This window comes from Notolepis coatsorum, assembly GCF_963971535.1.
Source record: "Notolepis coatsorum genome assembly, chromosome: 6".
Lineage (NCBI taxonomy): Eukaryota > Metazoa > Chordata > Actinopteri > Aulopiformes > Paralepididae > Notolepis > Notolepis coatsorum.
In genome coordinates, this window is record NC_140170.1 from 96,378,321 (window position 1) to 96,401,908 (window position 23,588).

The 23,588-nt window shown below is 44.7% G+C and overlaps 1 protein-coding gene across 1 annotated transcript in view; it reads left to right on the forward strand.

Annotated features, from left to right (window-relative positions):
• Positions 1 to 2,012: 2,012 nt before the first annotated feature.
• The window catches only part of LOC311229614 (uncharacterized protein), a gene marked incomplete at both ends in the record, with an annotated part of 77,179 nt that continues 55,603 nt past the window's right edge, over positions 2,013 to 23,588 (forward strand). The window contains one exon of the mRNA XM_084315690.1: positions 2,013 to 2,041. Within this exon, the coding sequence (XP_084171816.1) occupies positions 2,013 to 2,041 (29 nt within the window). The remainder of the gene's footprint in view (positions 2,042 to 23,588) is intronic.

Below are 23,588 nucleotides of genomic sequence, written 5' to 3' on the forward strand. Positions count from 1 at the left end.
GTAACGACTCCTTTTATACCTCTTATCTGACGTCAGCATCAATAGCTACATCCCCTTGCGCCTATAGCGCCCTCTTGTGGAAACAGTTAAGCAGTTACATGCAATCATATATAACACATAACCTCAACAACAATAAAAAATTAAATACACTCCTTTTCATCCTTCTCCCTGGTGGACACTGACTCCATAATGGAGTTGGTGTCAGGCTCTAAGCCCTCTACCTGCTCTCTGGACCCCATGCCCACCACCCTGGTGAAGGTCCTCTCATGGTAGACATCATCAACTCCTCCCTGTGCACTGGCTCCGTCCCTGCGGACTTGAAGGTGGCAGCAGTCACCCCAATTCTCAAGAAACCGGGTCTGGACCCTGACAACCTCAACAACTTCCCCCCCATTTTTCTTTTTTTTTTATTGGTCTTTTTCCCCCTCCATTTTCCTCCGATTTTCTCCCATCCCAATGTTAGTCGTATGCCAATTCCCAGTCCCTTCCTGGTCGCTGCGCTTTACCCCCCACAGTCAGATCATTTGGGAGAGTGGAGGCTACCACGTGCTTCCTCCGACACACGTCCAGCCAATCACCGCTTCTTTTCACCTGGCAGCGCGGATTCTCATTGAGAGGGCGTAGCGTGTGGGAGGACCACACTATCCCCCTCACGTCCAATCCGCGCTTAGCAGGCGCCCCGACCGAACTGTAGGAGTCGCTGTTTACAACGACCCGGACCCACCCCGCCAGCTTCTCCCACCCTCTGATACAGCCAATTGTATCAGTGCAGACGGCCAGCCAAGCTGGTGACAACCCCGGAGCTGTGAGCTGGATTCGAACAGGCGAACCAAGCTCACAGCTCCGGGGCTGGTGACGAACGCAATCTCCGCTCGACCACCTAACCGCCGCTCTTCCCCCCAATTTCTAACCTCCCCTTCCTCAGTAAGGTCCTCGAGCGTGCAGTAGCCGCCCAGCTCCAGAGTCACATGGCACACCATGACCTGTTCGAACCACTCCAGTCTGGGTTCAGGGCTAAACATAGCACAGAGACCGCTCTGATCAAGGCAACAAATGACCTCCTCATGGCTTCTGATGCTGGCAACATCCTCATCCTCCTGGACCTTTCAGCTGCTTTTGACTCCATCTCCCACTCAATCCTCCTAGACCGTCTGGAGAGTGTCCTTGGCATCCTGGTTTAGGCGGCACGGTGGTGTAGTGGTTAACACTGTCGCCTCACAGCAAGAAGGTCCAGGGTTCGATTCCCGCTTGGGGATCAGGTTTCCATGATGCCAGGTACCCAGGTGGGGTATCTCCCAGGCCTTTCTGTGTGGAGTTTGCATGTTCTCCCCATGTTCGCAAGGGTTTCCCCCCCGATAAGATAAACCCAATGGAAAAACATGCACAACAACAGATCGCTAACGCTGTGGCGTCCTTGACGAAGACGGACAGGAGCACTTGGATTGGTCCCCTGGCGCGGCTCACGTTGACGTCTGTTTTCTCCCGGCTGCCCTTGGGGGGGAAGGTTGACGGGATGGGTTAATTGCAGAGACGAATCGCATTGGCGATCCTAAAGAGACAATGCATGCGTGTGTGTTCCGGTGTGTGTGCTAAACTAACCGCTGTGTGTACCGCTAAAAAACATTGAGTGTCGTTGCATGCCGAATAAAGACCTCTGCAACAGGTCCTGCATTACATTATTATTATTATGTTTCCCTCTGGGGTCCAGGTCAGGTCCAGCACCAGGGTGTTCCCCATGGTTCGGTGCTAGGTCCGCTCCATTTTACCATCTACCTCCTCCCACTCTGTGAGATCATAAGGAAACATGGCCTCCACTTCCACTATTATGTAGACGACACGCAGCTTTACCCCCACACCAAACCATCTGCTCCCTTCCCTCACTGCCTGCCTCCAGGACATAAAAACATGGATGACCGCTAACTTCCTCCAACTCAACAGTAAGAAGACTGAACTAATAGTTGTAGCTTCCCCAGCCCTCCTCCAAAAGATCGACTGCCTTGTTCTCTCCATAGATGGCTACTCCATCTGCCCCTCCACAGAGGTAAGGAACCTGGGCATAATACTGGACTCAATCCTCTCATTTCACCCTCACGTCAAGTCTGTCACCAAGTCCGCCTTTTTCCACCTCAGAACCATTTCCCGCCTCTGCCCTTCACTCTCCGATACGTCAGCGAAAACACTTATTCATGCCTTCATCACTTCCCGTCTCGACTACTGTAACGGAATCCTTCTTGGTGCCTCCAAGAAGGTTCTGGATCGTTTACACTACGTCCAAAACTCAGCTGCGAGGGTCCTCACGCGCACCAAACTGGCTCCACTGGCTCCACTGGCTCCCCATCAACTACTGAATCCCCTACAAGATCCTCCTCACCTACAAATCCCTGCACGGGAAAACTCCACTGGCTCCCCATCAACTACTGAATCCCCTACAAGATCATCCTCCTCACCTACAAATCCCTGCACGGGTTGGCTCCTTCCTACCTGACCGACCTACTCCACCCCTACACTCCACAAGGCCTCCGCACCTCCAACTCCGACCTCCTCACCATCCCCCGCACCAGACCGAGCTTTTTCTGTAGCTGCCCCCAGGCTGTGAAACTCCCTCTACCCCACCATCCGAGGCTCTGACACCATCAACCTCTTCAAAACACACCTGTTCACACTTGCCTTCATGCAACACGGCCCTGCTCCCAAGTAGCCCACCCCCTTCCCCCCTGACTCTTTTAACCTCTTCCGCCCGTGCGGTCCGGCACCGGACCGCAAATGACATCACGTCATAAATCGGACTGTCTGACAAAATTATAGTTTTTTTTGTCAAACGTATTCAAGTATAAACATCATAACCATGTCACAACAGCAGTTATAATGTATATTATCATCAATATGTTAGTTTACCAATAGGTTAAAGTGTTATTAGATCGATTTTAGTTTTCGTTTTTCTGTCCGCCATTTTGAAAAATTGACCGTCGGTAATTGTAGTTTTTTGGCGGCCATTTTCAGATTCAGATTCAGAGTATGTATTTGCCACATAGAATCATACAATCAGAGTTTCTTCATTACACAATCATAATTATCATTCCATGGACATCCAGAGTTTTCGATGAGCATTGGAATTTTTCAGAAATACACTTCCGAGAGGCCTCTAGGTCAAGAAAAGCAAATGGGTTATGAATAAAAAAATGTAATATCTCTTATTACTCGAGATAATATACCACAAAACCGAACATTATTGGCATATATTGGAGCGCAGTTAGTTTGTCTCCCCTATTTTGAGCATTTAGCAACAATCAGATTTGAAATCAGTTTCAAAATGGCGTCACTCTGGATCACATACAGTAGATTTCATTATCTGTTCTTATGCACACCTGGTGATACTGAATCTAAATTGAACTCTGGCATTTGAAAGATAAGATTTGGCACAATCCATAAATGTGCCAATTGGCTATAATAAGGTAATTTATAAGCCTGCTATTCTATATTCTATAATAAATATTCAAATTGCATTGGTCCGGATGGGATAATTCAGTACTGTATCTACAAAACCTTCTGTTTAATCATCTTCCCTTTATTCATTTCCTTAGATTTTCTGTACACGTGATTTCAAGAAGGTACTGAACGAGATCAGTGGCAGTTTTTCATGTCTGGTAATTTTTAGCATGGTGTTACTCACTGTCAAAGATGCAAAGAAAAATCATAATTCATATTCTCCTTTGTTTCATCACAATTTAAGCAAGCCTAGTAATAGACACAATATTTTTGACACCTGGAATACATTCACTGAGGTCCATAGATGTCCCTAGATACCACGAACATGCAAATGGGCCTTGTAAAAGTGGATCAATATTCCATTTACTTAGGTATGTATTTTAGGCAGATTTTCAGAAAATAGGGCTCCGGGCTTAACACATTCGGGGCCATTGGGATGCGTCTAATAAATCTCTAGAGGACCGGCAAATGTAAACAGACTTGGGGCTGTTTGTAGAGCTAAATCTATACTTTATAGTATTGCTATCTGTCCATTCTCATTGTCAATTGGGACCATAAACCGTCCCTTCAAAATGGATTAAAGAAAAAAAAATGTCATCAATACGTTCTCATTTTATAGCGCCTAGTATATTTCCTGGAAGGCGAGATAAAGGGCTAATAGCTATTAACGTTATATCCAATGGCATTTCCGTTATACAGATGCTACAGTTAAAACTCAAACTGCATATGATCGGCACGATCCTCAAGCATGTATGCATGAAGGGGGGGGGGGGGGCGGGGGACGTTGTTTCTTATTATTGATTACCAATAACCGTGTTCGTCTAAGTAGCCACATAGGCCGATCGTATTGTATCGTATCATAACAAGGCTCGATCGGGCTGTAATTTACGTGAAAAAGATCTTACCATGAGCCGGTTGGATCCCCCCGAGCATTTCCCCGTTATCGATCGCCATCTGGTAGATCGATATGTCCATTGGCCGATGATAAATCCCCTTATTGCATAGTGAAATCCGCAATCCAAAACGTAATCCAAGCTACATGCTGCACATCCAGAATCCAGCCAACTGAAAACTCCATTGAAAGTCAAAAAAAAGAATGCTCCGTTCAGCCACAGGGCACACTGCATTATCGCGATAGCGCCCCTAAGAGGATCTGGCTGGTATTGCACTTTCTCAAATTCAAAGAGTAGGGTACATCTGCAGTGCCGCTCGGCGACCTTGAATAGGTTATTAAAATGGAATAAAAGCCAAAACAACTTGCCACGGATATATCCGTGCTTCTGTCCACAACGGGTGGAATCGAAACACGTATAAATCCGTTGTTCGTCCCCATTGTGTTAAGAGGTTAAGCTACTGATCCCGTTGCTTTTGTTTTTGTTTAGTTTTTTGTTACTGTTTCGTCCAATTGGAGAGCACCCTGCTTCCTTTTTTATTTAATTTGTTTTATTTCTCCTGTTGTTACTATAGATATATATTCATATTTTACCCTTTCTTTTATATAGCTTCTCTCTAATTCGAGAAAGGCGCTTCTCTCTTTAAATCCAATTTATTATTATTATTATTATTATTATTATTATTATTATTATTATTATTATTATTATTATTATTATTATTAATTGATCGCTTATCCTTATCATTAGGGCACAAGTATCTTTTAAGTGTTTTATTATAAATAAATATAAATACAATTGCTTATGGTACTTTCTACTTTGTCCGTATTTGCTTGGCTCTGTTAACTCTTTATTAGCATCCTCTGAGTGCCCTGTAATTACCTGTTAACCGTTTCTGCGCCAACAACGAATTAACCCGTTGTTATGATCGTTATTTCTTTTATTCGCTATTGCCATTCATAATTCATCGGGGCAGCCTGTGCAGGCTGTTCTGGGTGTGTCTGAGATTGCAGACGGTCAATACCGCCGCCTAACGCCTTGCGGCCGCTATTGCACTCCATTTGAAACGATGTAGTTTGTTTTCTGGGCCGAGCTGAGCCGCGCGGGCGGGGTTTAAATACTCCGGCAAGACAAGCGCTTACAACGATGCATCAACTAGGCTGCCCCCCCCCCCCTCGTTCATATGCAATGCCGGATAACGTGGGACGGACTACCGCGACCAGTACTTGGAATGGCGATCAGATAATTGGATTATTCTTTTTGCATTACACCAGAGACAAGGTAAGGACTATATATATCCAATCTTGCGTTGATCCGATATTTTGATCCCGCGATCGAATCCTGTCTGTGTGGAATGTGTGTGTGCTGTGTCCCGTTGGTCATCATCACAGCACGGATGGGCGCCCCGCTCTAAACCACATTTCATGCTTGCATGAGGAAGGATAATACCGATAATCTAGCATTGATTTCAGGATGATTCGATAATCAGGTGAAAAATGACAACGTGATAAGTGGATTTCACTAAAGGGCTGTTTTCGCGTCTTTTCCTGGGATTACTCAGAATCACCCAAACTATACTCATATTCACCACGGTATAAAACGGAAATGTACAGATGAAAAACATATCTGTTTTTTGCATGTTGACTGGAAGAAACTCACTGACAATCGGCAACGTTATTAGATCCATAGCTATAATATTTAATATAGTTTTCAGCACTGCAAACACAGCATTCTCCTCATTGAACAAAGCGCTGGCACACAACGGCCCAATGCCCATAGCGCCCTCTGGCGTCCAATGTGTTAAGCATGTAGTGTCCTGTAGTACTTGCTAGTACCCTGTATTACCATGTATGTTGTGAAGGGCCAGATTAAAAGCTGAGAATCTACGTTTATTGTTTTATATACCTTGTATATTATTTATATATACAATTTATATCCCTTTAAGCCTGCGTTTGAATCCTAGTAATATTCACTTTCCTCATTGGATAACGTTCTCGGCGCCAGACGGCGCGCCCCTAAAGTCAGGTTCAAAGGCGAGCCCAGGCATGTTGGAGCATGCCTGGAGACGGCGCATTGATTCGAGACGAGAACTGAGGTTTGGCACTAGAAAGCCACTTAAGTATATATATCGCGGCAGGTGCGAACAGCAGTGTGCGTTCGTTCGGTTAAACAGTTTGTCTAAACGGAGTGTTGAGAACCACGTGCGAAGTGAATAGTAAAAGTGTCAGAGTTAATGCAGTAACGTCAAGTTCGACTTAGCTTAATGTGAAGTAAAGAGTCGTTATTTATTGTGCATCGTGCCAACAGCAGTTCGTTCGTGTGCAGCATTACCCAGCAGTTCGTTCGTTTAGTAGCTAGTGGAACCTTAGCCAGTGTGCGTGGACTAAATACATTGGTGCCAGTACACGAGGAGGGCCTAGTCGTAGAACCTACTGGACATGTGCATATTGGAACCGACGGCGGCGATTGCAGAACCAGTATTGGTTGGATTATAGTGATTGTGGAACGTACTACCTGGAGAAGAGCATCGTTAATACCCACTGTCGTTTGGATTTAACCACCTTGAAGATCTACTTCGGGCTGGCTTCGTGGACCGAAGCTAGCTGGCTATCGTCATTGCTATCGGGCAATTGGATTACAGTTATTGCTTTGTTGCTGAGCCTTTGGATTACAAGGACTGGATTCTATACGAGAACCCCCTTCTTCTTCAATTGAACAGACTGAGTATCCGAACATTCTTCCTTCCTCCAGAGCTTACATCTCTGGGAGGAAACCCCTTGTCTCCAGCGGTACCAGCGTTTCCCCCTATATTGCCATCCTACGCCAGGCGGCGTTTAGTCTAGTGCCCCATCGTAGGAATTATTCATTCCAACTGACTTTTGCTACTGACTGACTTATTCATATTCTTCGCCATACAAGCGCGACCTTAATTCCCACTCTGTATAATTGATGCATAATAATAAATATTCTAAATGATATTTCTTTGTCACTGTGCCGTATTATTCTGAGTGTCTGCCATAATTAACTGTACTTTCTGGCAAAATGATAACTAGCAGTGGTTTAATCTATCACAATCTTTAATACAGTCAGGGTTTTGTAACCCCTCAGTTACAATGTAGTTTCCTGTACTATCATATCAATAAATACCATTTAGTACTGTGAGGTTTTGCCCGCTGCTCACCACCTTTTCTCTGTTTCTTTAAAGCCTACTGTTAGAAATTCCCTTCTCACTCACTCTCTCTAGCCCCCACCCTCTCGTTCTTTACTCTCGTTTACTCTCAGTGGCCACACCTGGACTATTATCAATTACCTCTCGCACCTGTGGTGGCAGGCTAATTAGTTCCCCTGTGGGCTTTAAATACCAGGGCTCTTCCCCTCGTTTCGGCGTGGGGTCGTGTTGTATTCATGCTGAGTCATATTCTCTAACATCTAGACTCTTTCGGGAGATCCTCTGGTCTACCAATGCTGTAAGATGGATCTCTCCAGCCTTGAGATGTTTGCTCCAGCCTTCGTCTGCTGTCGCCGTAGCCTGTGGAGGAGACTGTTCTGCGCTCCCTGTAACTTCCACGGGAGGCACCCCAGCGCTCCACTGCAGACCCCAGCGCAGCTGTTCGTCCTGACGCACATCTAGACCAACGCGCATCTCCCGGACCCTCGGGCTTGGCACGCTCTCCAGTCACCAGCGCGCAACGCGCATCTTCAAGGGCTTTGGCCACCTGTCGCCGTTTGCCTGGAGGGAGACATTGTACTGCGCTCTCTAATTCTCTACGGGAGGTATTCCAGTGTTCCACTCCAGACCAGCGCGCCAGATGCGCTCAAGCCTTCGCCACCTGCCGCCGTTTGCCTGGAGGGAGACACTGTACTGCGCTCTCTAATCCTCTACGGGAGGTATTCCAGTGTTCCACTTCAGACCTTCGAGCTTGGCACGCTCCTCCGTACCAGCGCACAGACGCGCATCTTCCAGACCTTCGAGCTTGGCACGCTCCTCCGTACCAGCGCACTGACGCGCATCTTCTAGACCTTCGAGCTTGGCACGCTCCTCCGTACCAGCGCACAGACGCGCATCTTCCAGACCTTCGAGCTTGGCACGCTCTCCAGACCTCAGCGCGCCGACGCGCATCTTCCAGACCTTCGTGCTTGGCACACTCCTCCTCGCAGACGCACCCCGAGGCGTCTCTCTGTTCCGACGCGCACACCAAGGTGTGGCGCGCCACTCTGTTCCTCGGCTCCGACAGCGGCTACCCGGTGGACGACACCCTCGCCACCGCCACTGTTCCAGCTCTCTGTTCCGACGCGCACACCAAGGTGTGGCGCGCACTCTGTTCCTCGGCTCCGACAGCGGCTACCCGGTGGACGACACCCTCGCCACCGCCACTGTTCCAGCTCTCTGTTCCGACGCGCACACCAAGGTGTGGCGCGCACTCTGTTCCTCGGCTCCGACAGCGGCTACCCGGTGGACGACACCCTCGCCACCGCCACTGTTCCGACGCGCACACCAAGGTGTGGCGCGCACTCTGTTCCTCGGCTCCGACAGCGGCTACCCGGTGGACGACACCCTCGCCACCGCCACTGTTCCAGCATTCTGTTCCTCGGCTCCGACAGCGGCTACCCGGTGGACGACACCCTCGCCACCGCCACTGTTCCAGCACTCTGTCCCTCGGCTCGGACAGCCAGCCACCCGGTGGCGATGCCCTCGCCCCGCTGCTGTCCCTTACCATTACGCATACGCCTGGGTGAGTTTTGATTGTGATGTCACTCACTCAGCGTAGTGCCCTTGCCCCCGTTCCCGCTGCTGTCCCTGTACCTTTACGCATACGCCTGGGTGAGTTTTGATTGTGATGTCACTCACTCAGCGTAGTGCCCTTGCCCCCGTTCCCGCTGCTGTCCCTGTACCTTTACGCATACGCCTGGGTGAGTTTTGATTGTGATGTCACTCACTCAGCGTAATGCCCCTTGCCCCCTTCCCGCTGCGTTTCCTGTACCATTACGCATACGCCTGGGTGAGTTTAGATTGTGATGTCACTCTCCCAGCGTATTGCCTCCTTTAGTTCTCACTTAGTTATTAGTTTGGACATTTCATCTCCCACTCTGTTTTGTTCTCTCGTGGATATTATTTTGGACATTTCATCTCCCACTGTGTGTTTATTCACACGAAGATAGTATTTACTTTGTTACTTTGTTATTTGGACTGTTCTGCATCTGCTCTGTTTGTTCCCTTTGAATATTAACCCTCTCCTCTGTTCTGCAGAGCGGCCCAGATGTTTTCCCACCAGTCCCCAGTTCCTCCCTGTCCCCAGCCCGCCTCCGCGGTTCTCTGTCCCCAGTTCCTCCCTGTTCCCCAGCCCGCCTCCGCGGGCCTCAGTCCCCTCTGCCCCTAGTTCTCCCCTTCTAGTTCCACCTAGTTCCTGGTCCCAAGTTCTCCCCTTCTAGTTCCACCTAGTTCCTTTTCCCTAGTTCTCCTAGTCTCTTGTTCCTCTGTTCCCTAGGCGTTCCCTTAACCTTCCCTTAGGCGTTCCCTTACCTTCCCATAGTGTTCCCTTTTCCTGCCCGCCTCTTAAAGGCACTTTACCTTCCCCTCATATTATATTCCTGTGTTTTGTGTTTTCTCCCTTAAAGGGACAGTGCCCTTTTCCCTGTTCTAAATAAATATCTGTTTCTTGGCAAACCATCATACCTGTCTTGTGTTGTGCGATTGGGGTCGGTTACAAACCATAACAAGTACCTTGCAGTACCATGTAGTTACCTGCACTATCATATCAATATTCAGTACCTTACCTTGCAGTACCCTGTAGTACTAAATGTTTTGTTATAGTCTCATCTATTCATATCTATTTGGTCAGATTTGACCAGTTTGAATAAAAGGTTTAAAATTCAATGGAAGTGGTGATTTAATTTAGTTTATTCATTTGCAGAGTGTGGAGGAATTCATGAAGCATCATGGCAATCAGATCAATCAAACCATATGTTTGGCCTACCTGCCTCCAGGTCGCCTCTGGCACTCCACCTCCTCCCAGCTTAGGCTTGTTTTTAAAGAGGGAGAGAGAGGGAAGGAGGGAGGTGGGAGGGTTGGCACGACCTTAACCTTCTGGCTTGGTACCACGCAAAACCCAAGCTCACTATGTTTGCGGTCTCTGGTCAACAGCATCCACTCACTTAAGCCCCCCCCCCACCCACCCCCTCCTAATGTACAGTTTCCTCCCCCTCGTATGTATATATTATCTGCTAGGATCTCTGTTTAACAGTACTGTATATTTGCATATCTTGTATTGTCATAAATGTCATGATATATATCTATATCTGTATGGCCCCCGTAAATGTCCAACCCCCCCCCCCCCCCCTCCCACCCACCCACCCCCTCCTAATGTACAGTTTCCTCCCAGTCGTATGTATATATTTTCTGTTAGGATCTCTGTTTAACTGTACTGTATATTTGCATATCTTGTATGTCACAAATGTAACAGTACTGTATACGTGTATGTCATGTATGTCAGAAATTTCATGATATAATATATCTGAATGTCATTGAATGTTATTATGAATTGAAAATGGGGGACCCTGATGTAAACAAGACGAAAGTCTTTCTCTGGTCTGTGAAATAAACGAACATGTTATAACACATTTAGACTGGTATATAATGTCTAGAATCACAGAAAAAAACATTGCATTATAAATTATTCTGTATTTTACTATGACAAATAACAAACTTGAAAGGCAGTAAAGCTATTATATTGATCAGGTAGGAAATATCTTGTATTGATCAGCTTATAGTTATTGATCAGGTAGTAGTATTTCCAGGTCATAGGTAACATGACCACAAACATATTGTTCCGTTATCAAAACCAACATAGGGGGGGGGGTGTAGACAGTGTAGACAGTGTTTGCTCTGTACCTGTATTCCAATGTGGATTCGTCCATACATGGCAAATACAATCTCTGACTGATAGAATCTCTGATGACTGGTGTAGAAGGTCTAGCCAGAAAAAAACATTTCATTCATAAAGTATTCTGTATTTTTCTATGACAAATAACAATGACGTGAAACAGGTAGTAAAGCTATTATTATATTGATCTGTCTCTGAGCGGATCTCGGCCTGTCTGTCCGACATCTCCGCCTGGATGACGACCAACCACCTCAAACTGAACCTAAGCAAAACAGAATTGCTCCACCTGCCGGCCAAATCCTTGCCCCTGACCGACCTTTCCATCACAGTCAAGAATGCAGCTGTGACCGCGTCACCGACCGTCAAGAACCTTGGTGTTGTCCTTGACGACCAGTTGAACTTCTCTGCTCACATCGCAGCGACAACCAGAACCTGCAGATTCCTCCTGAGCAACGTTAGAAGGATCCGCCCCTTCCTGACAAAAGAAGCCACCCAACTCAACTTTATAGACTTTAGACTTTATAAAACTATACACTGGTTTGACTTGCTATCAAACAGAGCAAATACCCTGCTCCTCTGAGCTGCAGGCTACCACCCTGCGTTTTAAGATGACGGGACTTGCGTCAGATGAAACGGCACCGCTCCGTTAGCTGATGCCGTTGGATCTGTTGATGCATGTCATTGGTTAAGTCTGGAGCACTGTGTGCATGTTTCCATGGAACCTCCTGGTGCCGCCGATGATCCGGCTCAGGACACGCAGCTCTCTGCAGATCAGAGGTGCTCACCTCAATTTCAGACCCGCCTTTCGGATTATATGCAGAGGCTGTTGATCTACCCTTTGAGTGACAGACGGTGCTCTTCGGAGCCCTTGCCGTGGCCTTGTTTGTGGCTGGCTGAAGTGGATAATAATAATTAATAATACATTTTATTTGTATTGCACTTTTCATTCACTAGGATCCCAAAGTGCTACAGGGTTAAAACATAGTTAATTTTTTTTTAATTATTATTATTAATAATAATAAAATAAAACAGAATATTTTTTTTTAAATAGAACATAGTTAAAAACATAGTATAAACAGAAAATTAAAGACAACAGCACAAGAAAAAAAGAAAATCACAAGAAAAGAAAAAGCTAGCAATCAAAGGCCTTTTTGATTTGATTTGATTTGAAGTCTTTATTTCGAACATGCAATGAATACAACAAACAATAACAAAAAAGAAAAACAACTCAATCTGCATGTTCGAAAAGGAGTAGGAAGAAGTATACACTTATTTAATCCTACCCCTTTTCCACTACTCAAATGAGTGTACTATTTTAAACATAAAAAAGAAAAGAAAAGAAAAGAAAAAAAAAAATATATATATATATATATATGCAAAAAAAAAAAAAAAAAACTATATATGTATAAAATAAAATAAAATAGAAACAAAATAAAAATGTAAACACCTGTGAATATCAAGTCCCTTCTTCATCCCTGTACCTTGTGAACATAATTTCCTTATACATCAGTTTGAATTGTCTCATGTTTGGACATTGCTTTAACACCACCTTAAGACTGTTCCACAGTTTCACTCCACATATTGAGATGCAGTGTTTTCTCATGTTAGTGCGTACGTTTAGCACCTTTAAATTGTGTTCTCCCCTCAGATTATAACCCCCCTCCCTATCAAAGAACAATTCTTGAATGTTTCTTGGAAGTGCATGACTTTTTGCTTTATACATTAATTGTGCCGTTTTAAATTCCACAAGATCATTTAACTTCAATGTCTTTGACTCCAGAAACAATATGTTAGTGTGATCACGATAACCTGCAATGTGAACTATCCTTATGGCCCTTTTTTGGAGTATAAAAAGTGGTTGTAATGTAGACTTATAATTGTTTCCCCAGACTTCAGCACAGTAATTTAAATATGGTAAAACTAGTGAACAGTAGAGAATGTAGAGTGATTTTCTATCCAGGAAGTGCTTTACTTTACTCATGACTGAAATGCTTCGTGAGAGTTTAGATTGGACATGTTTTATGTGAGGTTTCCAACAGATTTTATGGTCTATTATTACACCTAGGAATTTATTTTCATAAACTCTTTCAATAATCACATTTATTTTAACTTGTACCTGAGTATCCAATCTACAGTTTCCAAACAACATAATTTTAGTTTTGCTCAAGTTCAATGATAATTTGTTTCTATCAAACCATTCCTTCAATTTCTTCATTTCAGATGTGATGACCTCTAAAAGCTGCTGGACATTCTCACCAGAAAAAAAAAGATTAGTGTCATCCGCAAATAAAATACATTTAAATATATTGGATACTTTACATATCTCGTTAATGTACAAGATGAACAGTTTTGGACCCAACACTGACCCCTGGGGGACACCACAAGCAATGTCCAAACATTCAGATTTATAATCTCTCATTGTCACAAATTGTTGTCTTTTATTTAGATAGCTTCTTACCCAGTCCAATACTACCCCCCTGATCCCATATCTCTCCAATTTCCTGATTAATATATCATGATTAATAGTATCAAATGCTTTTTTTAGGTCAATGAATACTCCAGCTACATGTTTTTTTTGATCTATGGAATTTGTGATTTTTTCAATGAGTTCTATTAACGCTAGTGATGTTGACCGGTGTGTTCTGAATCCATACTGGCTATCGGTGAGTAAATTATGTTTATCAATGAATTTATCTAATCTGTTGTTGAAGAGTTTTTCTAATATTTTTGAAAACTGAGGAAGTAGAGAAACAGGCCTATAATTTGTGAAGTGGTGTTTATCTCCAGTCTTGAACAGAGGTATGACTTTTGCTATTTTCATTTTATTCGGAAATCGACCAGTTTTGAATGATAAATTGCAGATGTGCGTGAGTGGTTTTGAAATCCCAATAATGACATTTTTTACTATTTTCATATCTATTTCATTACTGTCTGTAGATGTCTTGTTTTTACATTTATTAGTAGTTTCTATAATTTCATTTTCATCTACCGCTTCCAGGTTAGGTTTTCAGGCCTGCTTTAAAAGAGTCCCATGGCTCTGTGGTGCCCTCAACTGGATGGGGAGGCTGTTCCACAGGCGTGGTGCAGCCGAGCAGAAGGCTTGGTCACCCATGATGCAGAGCCGGGTACTGGGGACCCGAAGGAGCAAGCTACCTGCAGATCTGAGGGTACGGGTGGAGGATTGTGGAGTGATGAGTTCCTGTAGGTAGAGGGGTGCATGTCCGTTTATGCAGTTATTATGGGTGAGCAGCAGACAGGATAAATGCGCCTGACTGGTAGCGGACAGGATATGCAGAGGCCTAAGAGGCAGGCTCACGTCTGAAGCAGCGGGGGGGGGGGGGAGGGGGGGGGGGGGGAGGGGGGGGGGGAGATCAACCCCCAGCAGATGTACAGTATCTGGGCTGCAGTGATATAGTATCAGTTGAGGATGTGAGGTTTACTGTTGAGGTATGTGCTATGGCCCCACTCCTAGTATATTCATATATATTTCAATGATAATTAGGATGCTAGGTGGTTGTACACAAGCGAAACAGAAAAGGCTAGAAAAAAGATGTGTGCTGTGGATGCCTGTGTATAATCGGGGGGGGGGGGTTCCACATTTTCATTCCGTTATTATCAACTTCCATATGGGTTCATTTTATGTCAAGAGTACTAAATTGTTAGTGTATTCTGTTCACAAATTATCCTTCACTTGGCTAAGGATCTTATCCTTCTGCGGCAACAGAGTGCAGAGCCACAGAGGCCATAGAAAAGGCTCTCAGACGCCTTCGGTTCAGTACGCGTTGTGTACCGAACGAATGCAACGGTACATTAAAAACCACTAACGGAACGCACATGCAGAACTTTTTTTTTTTTTTTTCGTGCAGAATTTTATACAAAACTCCAAATTCAATCTTCCCAAAATATGTTTGTAACACAACAGGGTCATTACTGAACATTTTCATAATTTTCTTGTTCGCCAAATAACACACACACAGACTTTCTTCCACGCGACTTTCACTCACGCACAACGTATTTTTGCTGAGCTCCTCTCCTGTCGAGCTGCTGCTGTGTTTAAATACAAAATATTGATAAATCCTCTGCCATTGTTGTGTAACATGTCCATCACTTCTCTAGAGTCTTCTTTCTCTGCCTCACGTGAAGTTAAATCTACTCTAGAAGAGAAACTGAAAGCATACACCGGTGGGGGTGGGGGCTGGTGGGGGCAGTAGGCAATTAATTTACTCAGTGGATGCCTGAACACGGAATGACACTGGTATCACTGACTACCGTGCCAAGCCTAGGTGGAACTAAGTATACCTTAATAAAAGATCATTATATTTAATTATTATTATTATTATAAATATTTTTTTCCTATTGTACCGAACCGTGACCCCAAAACCGAGGTACGTACCGAACCGTTTGATTGATTGATTGATTGAAAATGTTATTAACAGATTGCAGAATGCGTACAATACAGTACAGCTCAATACACACAATTGTTAAGGGGATGCAGACCAGAGAAAGACTTTCGTCTTGTTTACATCAGGGTCCCCCATTTTAAATTCATCATAACATATATGACATACATGACATACGGGTAGACAGTACTGCTACATCTATACATTTATGACATATCAGATTTACAAATACAGTACTGTTTGTGATACAAAAATAGTCTAAAAAAGAGAGTATATACATTTGACGAAGAAACTGTACATTGGAGGAGGTTGGGTAGGTGGGGTGGAGGGGGGTTGGGTAAGTGGAGTGGCTTCTGTGGCTTCTGTGTACCGTTACACCCCTACTAGAATCTGTTTTATCAACAAAACAAAGATTAATCTGTTTCAGTGGAGGCTCTACCACCACTTGTATTATTCACTCTTGAATATAATACAATACAATACAATACAATATAATATAATATAGTATAATTTAATATAGCATAATATAATATAATAAGATATTCCTTTATTGATCCCCTTGGGGAAATTCAGGCAGCATGAGGGGGGAGAGGAGGGGAGGCACAGGTAATGGTGAGGGGAGGCACAGGTAATGGGGAGGGGAGGCACAGGTCATGGGGAGGGGGAGGGGAGGCACAGGTAATGGGGAGGGGAGGCACAGGTCATGGGGAGGGGGAGGGGAGGCACAGGTAATGGGGTGGGGAGGCACAGGTAATGGGGAGGGGAGGCACAGGTAATGGGGAGGGGAGGCACAGGTCATGGGGAGGGGAGGCACAGGTAATGGGGAGGGGAGGTACAGGTAATGGGGAGGGGAGGTACAGGTAATGGGGAGGGGAGGTACAGGTAATGGAGAGGGGAGGCACAGGTAATGGGGAGGGGAGGTACAGGTAATGGGGAGGGGAGGCACAGGTCATGGGGAGGGGGAGGGGAGGCACAGGTAATGGGGAGGGGAGGCACAGGTCATGGGGAGGGGGAGGGGAGGCACAGGTAATGGGGTGGGGAGGCACAGGTAATGGGGAGGGGAGGCACAGGTAATGGGGAGGGGAGGCACAGGTCATGGGGAGGGGAGGCACAGGTAATGGGGAGGGGAGGTACAGGTAATGGGGAGGGGAGGTACAGGTAATGGGGAGGGGAGGTACAGGTAATGGAGAGGGGAGGCACAGGTAATGGGGAGGGGAGGTACAGGTAATGGGGAGGGGAGGTACAGGTAATGGGGAGGGGAGGTACAGGTAATGGGGAGGGGAGGCACAGGTAATGGAAAGGGGAGGTACAGGTAATGGGGAGGGGAGGTACAGGTAATGGGGAGGGGAGGTACAGGTAATGGGGAGGGGAGGTACAGGTAATGGGGAGGGGAGGTACAGGTAATGGGGAGGGGAGGCACAGGTAATGGAAAGGGGAGGTACAGGTAATGGGGAGGGGAGTCACAGGGCGTGGTAATAGTAGAAGACTATAGTACAGTAAAATTATAGTATAGTAGAAAAGTAAAAATAAGCCGTGTAAACAATATAATTAATATAAGCAAGTAGGCAGTGTAATCAAAGGTGCAGATGAGGGTCTGTATGCCCTTTCAGTTATATTATACATTATAATAAATATGGTCAATAAAACGTAGAATCTGAATATATACTATGAGTAAGTAAAGTATACAGTATACACAGGTGCAGTATATATAGGTACCCTAACTGGCATGATATGTCATACGTTATACATTGTAGTTCGTCCAGTTTAGGTAAGAGTCAGACACACTCAGACATTCCTAGTAGTTCTCCAGTTCTGCTGCCATTAGTTCTCCGGCTGCTGTCAGCGATATAATATAATATAAATTATAGTATAATATAATATAGGAGGAGGAACATCATTCTTAATAATTCAACTAAGGTCGTCCTGCATCTACAGTATATGCATGAAACAGCTTTGCAACTAAATTAATTAAAGAAATAGAGCAAGGGGCTTGGGCCCTCATTCATCAACGTGTTCTACGCACAGATTTGTGCTTACCCTGTGCGTACGATCATTTCTAAGCAAAGAGTGGGATTCATCAATTTCAACTTGAACTTGACTCCGTGCTTACGTCTACGCACAGGTCAGAGCACACTTAGCTGACGCCCAGTGGTAGAATATCGTTACTACGCATAAGCACTCCTCAGTTCTGCATTAGTTTCAAGGCGGAAATAAGCTTCCGTGCATTAGTGTTCAACTTCTGTATGACCCGTAATTCATTATAGTTCATTATAAAATAGCGACAGTAGTGTAATTATAACGGGCTCACACGCGAACAAGAGGTTGGCCTGCTTGTTTGGCACGGGGGGGCAGACGCAAAACACCAACCTCCAAACGTGATTAAATATTGTTTCAAATAAAAAGCGAATTATTTTGTGTTTCATGTTTCCAAATAAGATTGGTCACGAAATGCTTTCTACTTCAATTTGTTGGTTAGAATAGATGACCGCCGTTGAAACTTCACTGAGACTAACAGTCTATTTGTGAGCTCCCGCTCAGATGTGATAATAATAACAATAATAATAATAGCTTCATTTTATATAGCGCCTTTCAAGAGACCCAAGGTCGCTTTACATAGATAGGGGGAGGGAATAACAAAGTAACAGACATAGTGGACAGACACACAACATATAAATATGATGATGGAATTCATTCAAGATCCTCTCCACCCTCGGGTCTTTGCCACCGGCACGGTCCATCGTGATATTGGAGATGGATCGAGCAATAGACTGTTATTGTAGCTGTCAAAGCTCCATCACAAATGCAGTTATGTGAATAGAAAGGGATTCCACTAAGTCAATGTTGCGATGCGCATTTGCCTGATACATGTTGTTGCTGCATGCCGGGAGGAAGGCGATGCTGAATGTTTTCAATTCATTAAATAAAACGGATACTTTTTGCAAGGGTTTACTGACTGTCATACAAATAATCAACCAACTACATACTGTAACTTTTCAGTGCACGTTCTTATTTACATTGTGACAACAGCCTTGTGAGTTCCCGCAGTGACCCGCACACAGACATGATGGAATTCAAGTTCATGTATTGAAAGGCAGGCTACATCATACATGCAGTGAGATTCATTGTTCTTGTATATGCTCTCGTATTATTGTTTATATAGGCTACCCAATACTGACATCAAAATAGATTGTAGTATGCCTCTAGAAATCATATGCAGCAGGTAGAAAATTGACGGGAGATCCATCGCGATTTGGAATAAAATTGAGGAGAACTTTAATCCCTGGGTATTAATCAAACAACACGGGAAAAGGCAGTCATATTCCAGCGCGGTCTTTATTAGCCGACAACTAAATAGATGCCTCTAAAAATCATATAGCCAATCGAACACAACTAATAAAGGCATTCATATTACAGCACGGTTATAATGACACACAACCAACGCCAAACAGTGGTCAACGAACGGTCTTTATTAGTATTTTGAGCTGTCCAGGCAGAATTGCAGCAATGGTCTTAGGGAGCCGTTGATATCTGACATCACCGTTTACAAATCCGCCTTTTATTTATCCCATAATACGCGATAGTGTCTTCTTGGTTCGACAGCAGTGAACAATCTCCGTGGAGTTTCTCAGAGTTCCGCTCGGGTCAGTCCATTATTTCACATCCCATGGGGGGTGTTTCCTCACTTTCATGACCATATATGGATAATCATGCACGAGCATTGACGGTAGAACAAAGTGGTATTCATCAACACGGAGGAGCATAGGACCTGTGTACGCACGGTTGATGAATCCCGACTTTCCTGTGCGTACACTCATTCTAAATTCTGTGCTTACGTGTGGAAATAGAACATGTTCTACACACACGTTGATGAATGAGGGCCTTGGTGTTTTTAATTTTAATTCAATTAAATTTTAATCGAATCGAATACAATTTAAATCGGCAAGCTACAGTCGCATTTTCCTTGTTGCCTAGAAACAAGGTGGTTACAGTCCCAACCCCATGGTTTGACCACTGCCCTAGACTGCACTGGTGGCCGTCGCTGTAGTCTGCCATTCTACTTAATTCAGAGGATAGAGAAGCGATTGTTTCATAATTTAGCACTTTACTACTGTGCAAGATTTCTTCTGGGTATATACTGATGCTTGGGGGGGGGTGAATAATTCATAAGAGCTAAGCTGCTGTGTACACACACACACACACACACACACACACACACACACACACACACACACACACACACACATACACACACATACAATATACACATACACACACACATACACATATACACATACACACGTACACAAACACTCACACACACACACACACACACACACACACACATATACACACACATATACACACACACATACATACACACACGCACACACACACACACACACACATTCACACACACACATTCACACACACACACACACACACACACACACACACACACACACACACACACACACACACACACACACACACAAAAACGTGGAGGAGGGGATGCTTTGTGTGTGAAATGAAGCGAAACTGACGAACATGCCTTTTGCTTCCCCTCCATTTCCTCGCGTCCCTGCTCCTTAACATCGTGTCATCTCGCAGCGCCAAACGCAATTATGCGGCATCTACCGCCCCGCCATCGCATTTACCATTTGCAGATCCCTCGTCCAAGGTGGAATTTCACACAGGAGATGGGCAGAGGAGGGAATTACAGATGGGATTTCTTGTTATCAAAGCCACTGAGTTCCCTGTTGACCCCGGTGGAGACTTCCTGCCTGCCTCCTGCAGCTCGCGGGGAGGTGCAATGGAGTTAAATGACTTTCTCCTTCTATCTGATTCCCTGCCAGAAGCAATCGCTCTGAGGAGGAGTGGGCCGTCTTCAGCCCCCAGGGCCGCTCTGCTCCCCTGCTCCTCCTCCAGGCACACTTGAGGGGGTGAAGTGATGCCACCGTGAGCGGCTGTGGACTGATAACAGGGTCGCTTTAATAATAGCTTTACACAAGAGTGTTTACTGGACCCGGGCCAGCCGGCACATCACTGACACCACGGTGCTTACTGGACCCGGGCCAGCCGACGCATCACTGACACCACGGTGTTTACTGGACCCGGGCCAGCCGACGCATCACTGACACCACAGTGTTTACTGGACCCAGGCCAGCTGACGCATCACTGACACAAACGGTTTGTGACACGTCTTGAGATCAAGGATCTTGTTCACTTAAGAACAATGTGCACATTTTACACTGCACTTTTGTACATTTCTTAAATATAGTGTCAACACAGTATAGCCTACTGACGGCGAGTGCTGTATTAAGAGCTGTGGAGTTTGTTTGTTCCTGCTTTATAGAATCTAATGGTAATTGATTAACCTTTTCAGTGGTTGAGTCTACATAACGTAATCTGATGTAATCTGGTGTAATGTGACTGTAATCCCCCACATTGACTCAGGGGGCAGACAGGTGATCCGGTTATCCTCTCATTGGCTATACCAGTGGTTTTCAAACTATTGGCAAGTACAAAAAATTTTAAATAATAATACAAATTAAAAAAAATAAAAATCTTTTTTTTATTGTTCTGGCAACATATTCTGGCTAAATATGCCTTGTTTTATAAATGTGTATTGATAACATAGTGCTGTAATAAAATGTCCTAATAAATATGCATGATCAAGTTCAACAACGTGTGCTTTTATTTTGATATTCCTTAATTCCACGTTGAAATTACGTGATACATTAAGTGTGGGGTCCCCAAAAAAAATCCTAAATAAAATGGGGTTGCGGTATGAAAAAGTTTGAGAACCCCTGGGCTATACCATTCCAACACACACGCACGCACGCACGCACTCACGCACTCACTCACTCACACACATGCACTCACACACAGACGCACAATGTGCACGCACGCACACTGCTGGTGCTCAGGGTGGGATTAGCTGGCACTTCACGGCATGGCTACTGGAAATCTGCCACATGGGTCTAGAGATCGTGATTCATGGTCCCTGTGTGGAAGGAACGCCACCAGCTGGTCAATAATACAGACTAGACAGTAGCTCTACACCCTCAGATTAAGCAGAGCAACCGAGCAGCTGCATATTGATTTTCCTTTAGTTAGTATGTAGGCCTGTATTCCCCGGATCGTGATTTATTTTGGGGGAGCAGTGGAACGCTTTAAGACTGTTTGAGGAGTCTATAATCCTCATGCAGTTTTCATTATATTCCTGTGAAATCCCACAGAGGTCTGCTGTCAACTAGGATGACATACGGCTCTAATATCCTGCAAGTTCTTTCTCAGATTTGTATTAATAAGAAGATCAGCGGGAATTCAATATTGAACTGCACAAAGACTTCTAAGTTGAACCAAACTAGAAGAACGAGTGGAGTAGAGTGCAGACTTCCACCAAGGCTTAACAAGCTCCACACTTTGCTGTTACTTTCTTACTCAACATTTTACTGGGTAGATGACAGAAACGAGAGATGCCTATTGCCAGTGTGGAGGAATTTACCATGAGTAAGGATGTACTCAGTCAGATGTACTTAGTTAACACAACTTTATTTAGCTCAGAGTATTAACACATTGTGACCATCATTATACCCAGTCTGCCAGCACTGTAACCCTATGGAGATGTTTACCTTCTTTGCAGGGCTATAACTTTTTAAATATTATAGCTATATTGACATTACTATGGCCCATTCAACATCGATTATCTATCGTTCAGGATGTGGGAACGTTATAGTTTTTCATTCATACATTGTTGTGTTAATACCTTCGAGAACATAAGTATGTTTTTAAGCTTTTCTGCTGTAATTCCAAAAACGCTAGTTATAGACCCTGACGCATATGATAGATTATCGATTGGCGTTTCTTTCCTATACACGCTATATTAACAAATTCAAATGTATATGATCAGTATACGTTATGCTTCATCATGCATGAATATAATCGTTTATAATTCCTTGATTGTCAGTAACGGCTTTATTTAGTATGGGTTGATATATTGATCAGACTGATTGCAAACAAGGAAATGGACAATCGGGCTGAAAATAACGTTAGTGTCCTCTTACCGTTCGCCGATGAGACTGGAGGAAAAAGATCCCAATTATTTGACGCCGATCTCCTAGATCCATTTCCAATTTGTATGGCGCAATAAACGCCGAAATCATATCGATTATTGCGTTTCGAAAGCGATCCAAATGCACTCGAGTGTTTGTCTGGACCCACGTAACAAGATATGACTGCCGGAGGAATTTCCTCGATGCACCAAGCGCCACTTCCGGTTTGACGTGAGTGTAACTCGCCCGACCATCCACCAGGCGGCGGTATTGAGGCGTTGCAATTTCAGACAGGGTGCCGCTGCAGTCCGGAGGGAGGCTGGATGAATTATGAATGCCATGGCGAAAAAATGAAATATTGATCCCAAAAACTATTTACGCCGTTGTTGGCGTTCAACGCATGGCGGGCATGGGGGGGGGGGTATCAGGTGAGAGACAAAAGGTGGATAAATGGGGGAGGGTAGACAGATTCCACCTCAACTTCCACTGTATCACGTAGGTGACCTGATGTTAGAGACACCAGCTTAGAGTGAGCACCAACCACCTGTACTTTTGGGCGTTCTGCACCTGTAAAGGGAGGGGTGGGTTTTCATTTCCTTTTTGAATATTGATTTTGGTGCCACTGGTAGTCCTCCTTGCTCTCTGTTGCTGTGTTTTGTTCTTTTGTGAAATAAATACTATTATTTTGCAAATTGTTGTGTCACTACACCCTCACCTACCCTGTCTGTGGCCTTGTGTTGCGTCCCCTTACTGGGGTGCGTAACAATTATTATTATTATTGGACAGGTGTGGGGGAAATAACAAGAATTGGGGGGGGGGGGGGGGGTGGAACATGACTGGGAGATTGTTTGAGGGGGGTAGGGGATCATTATTCCA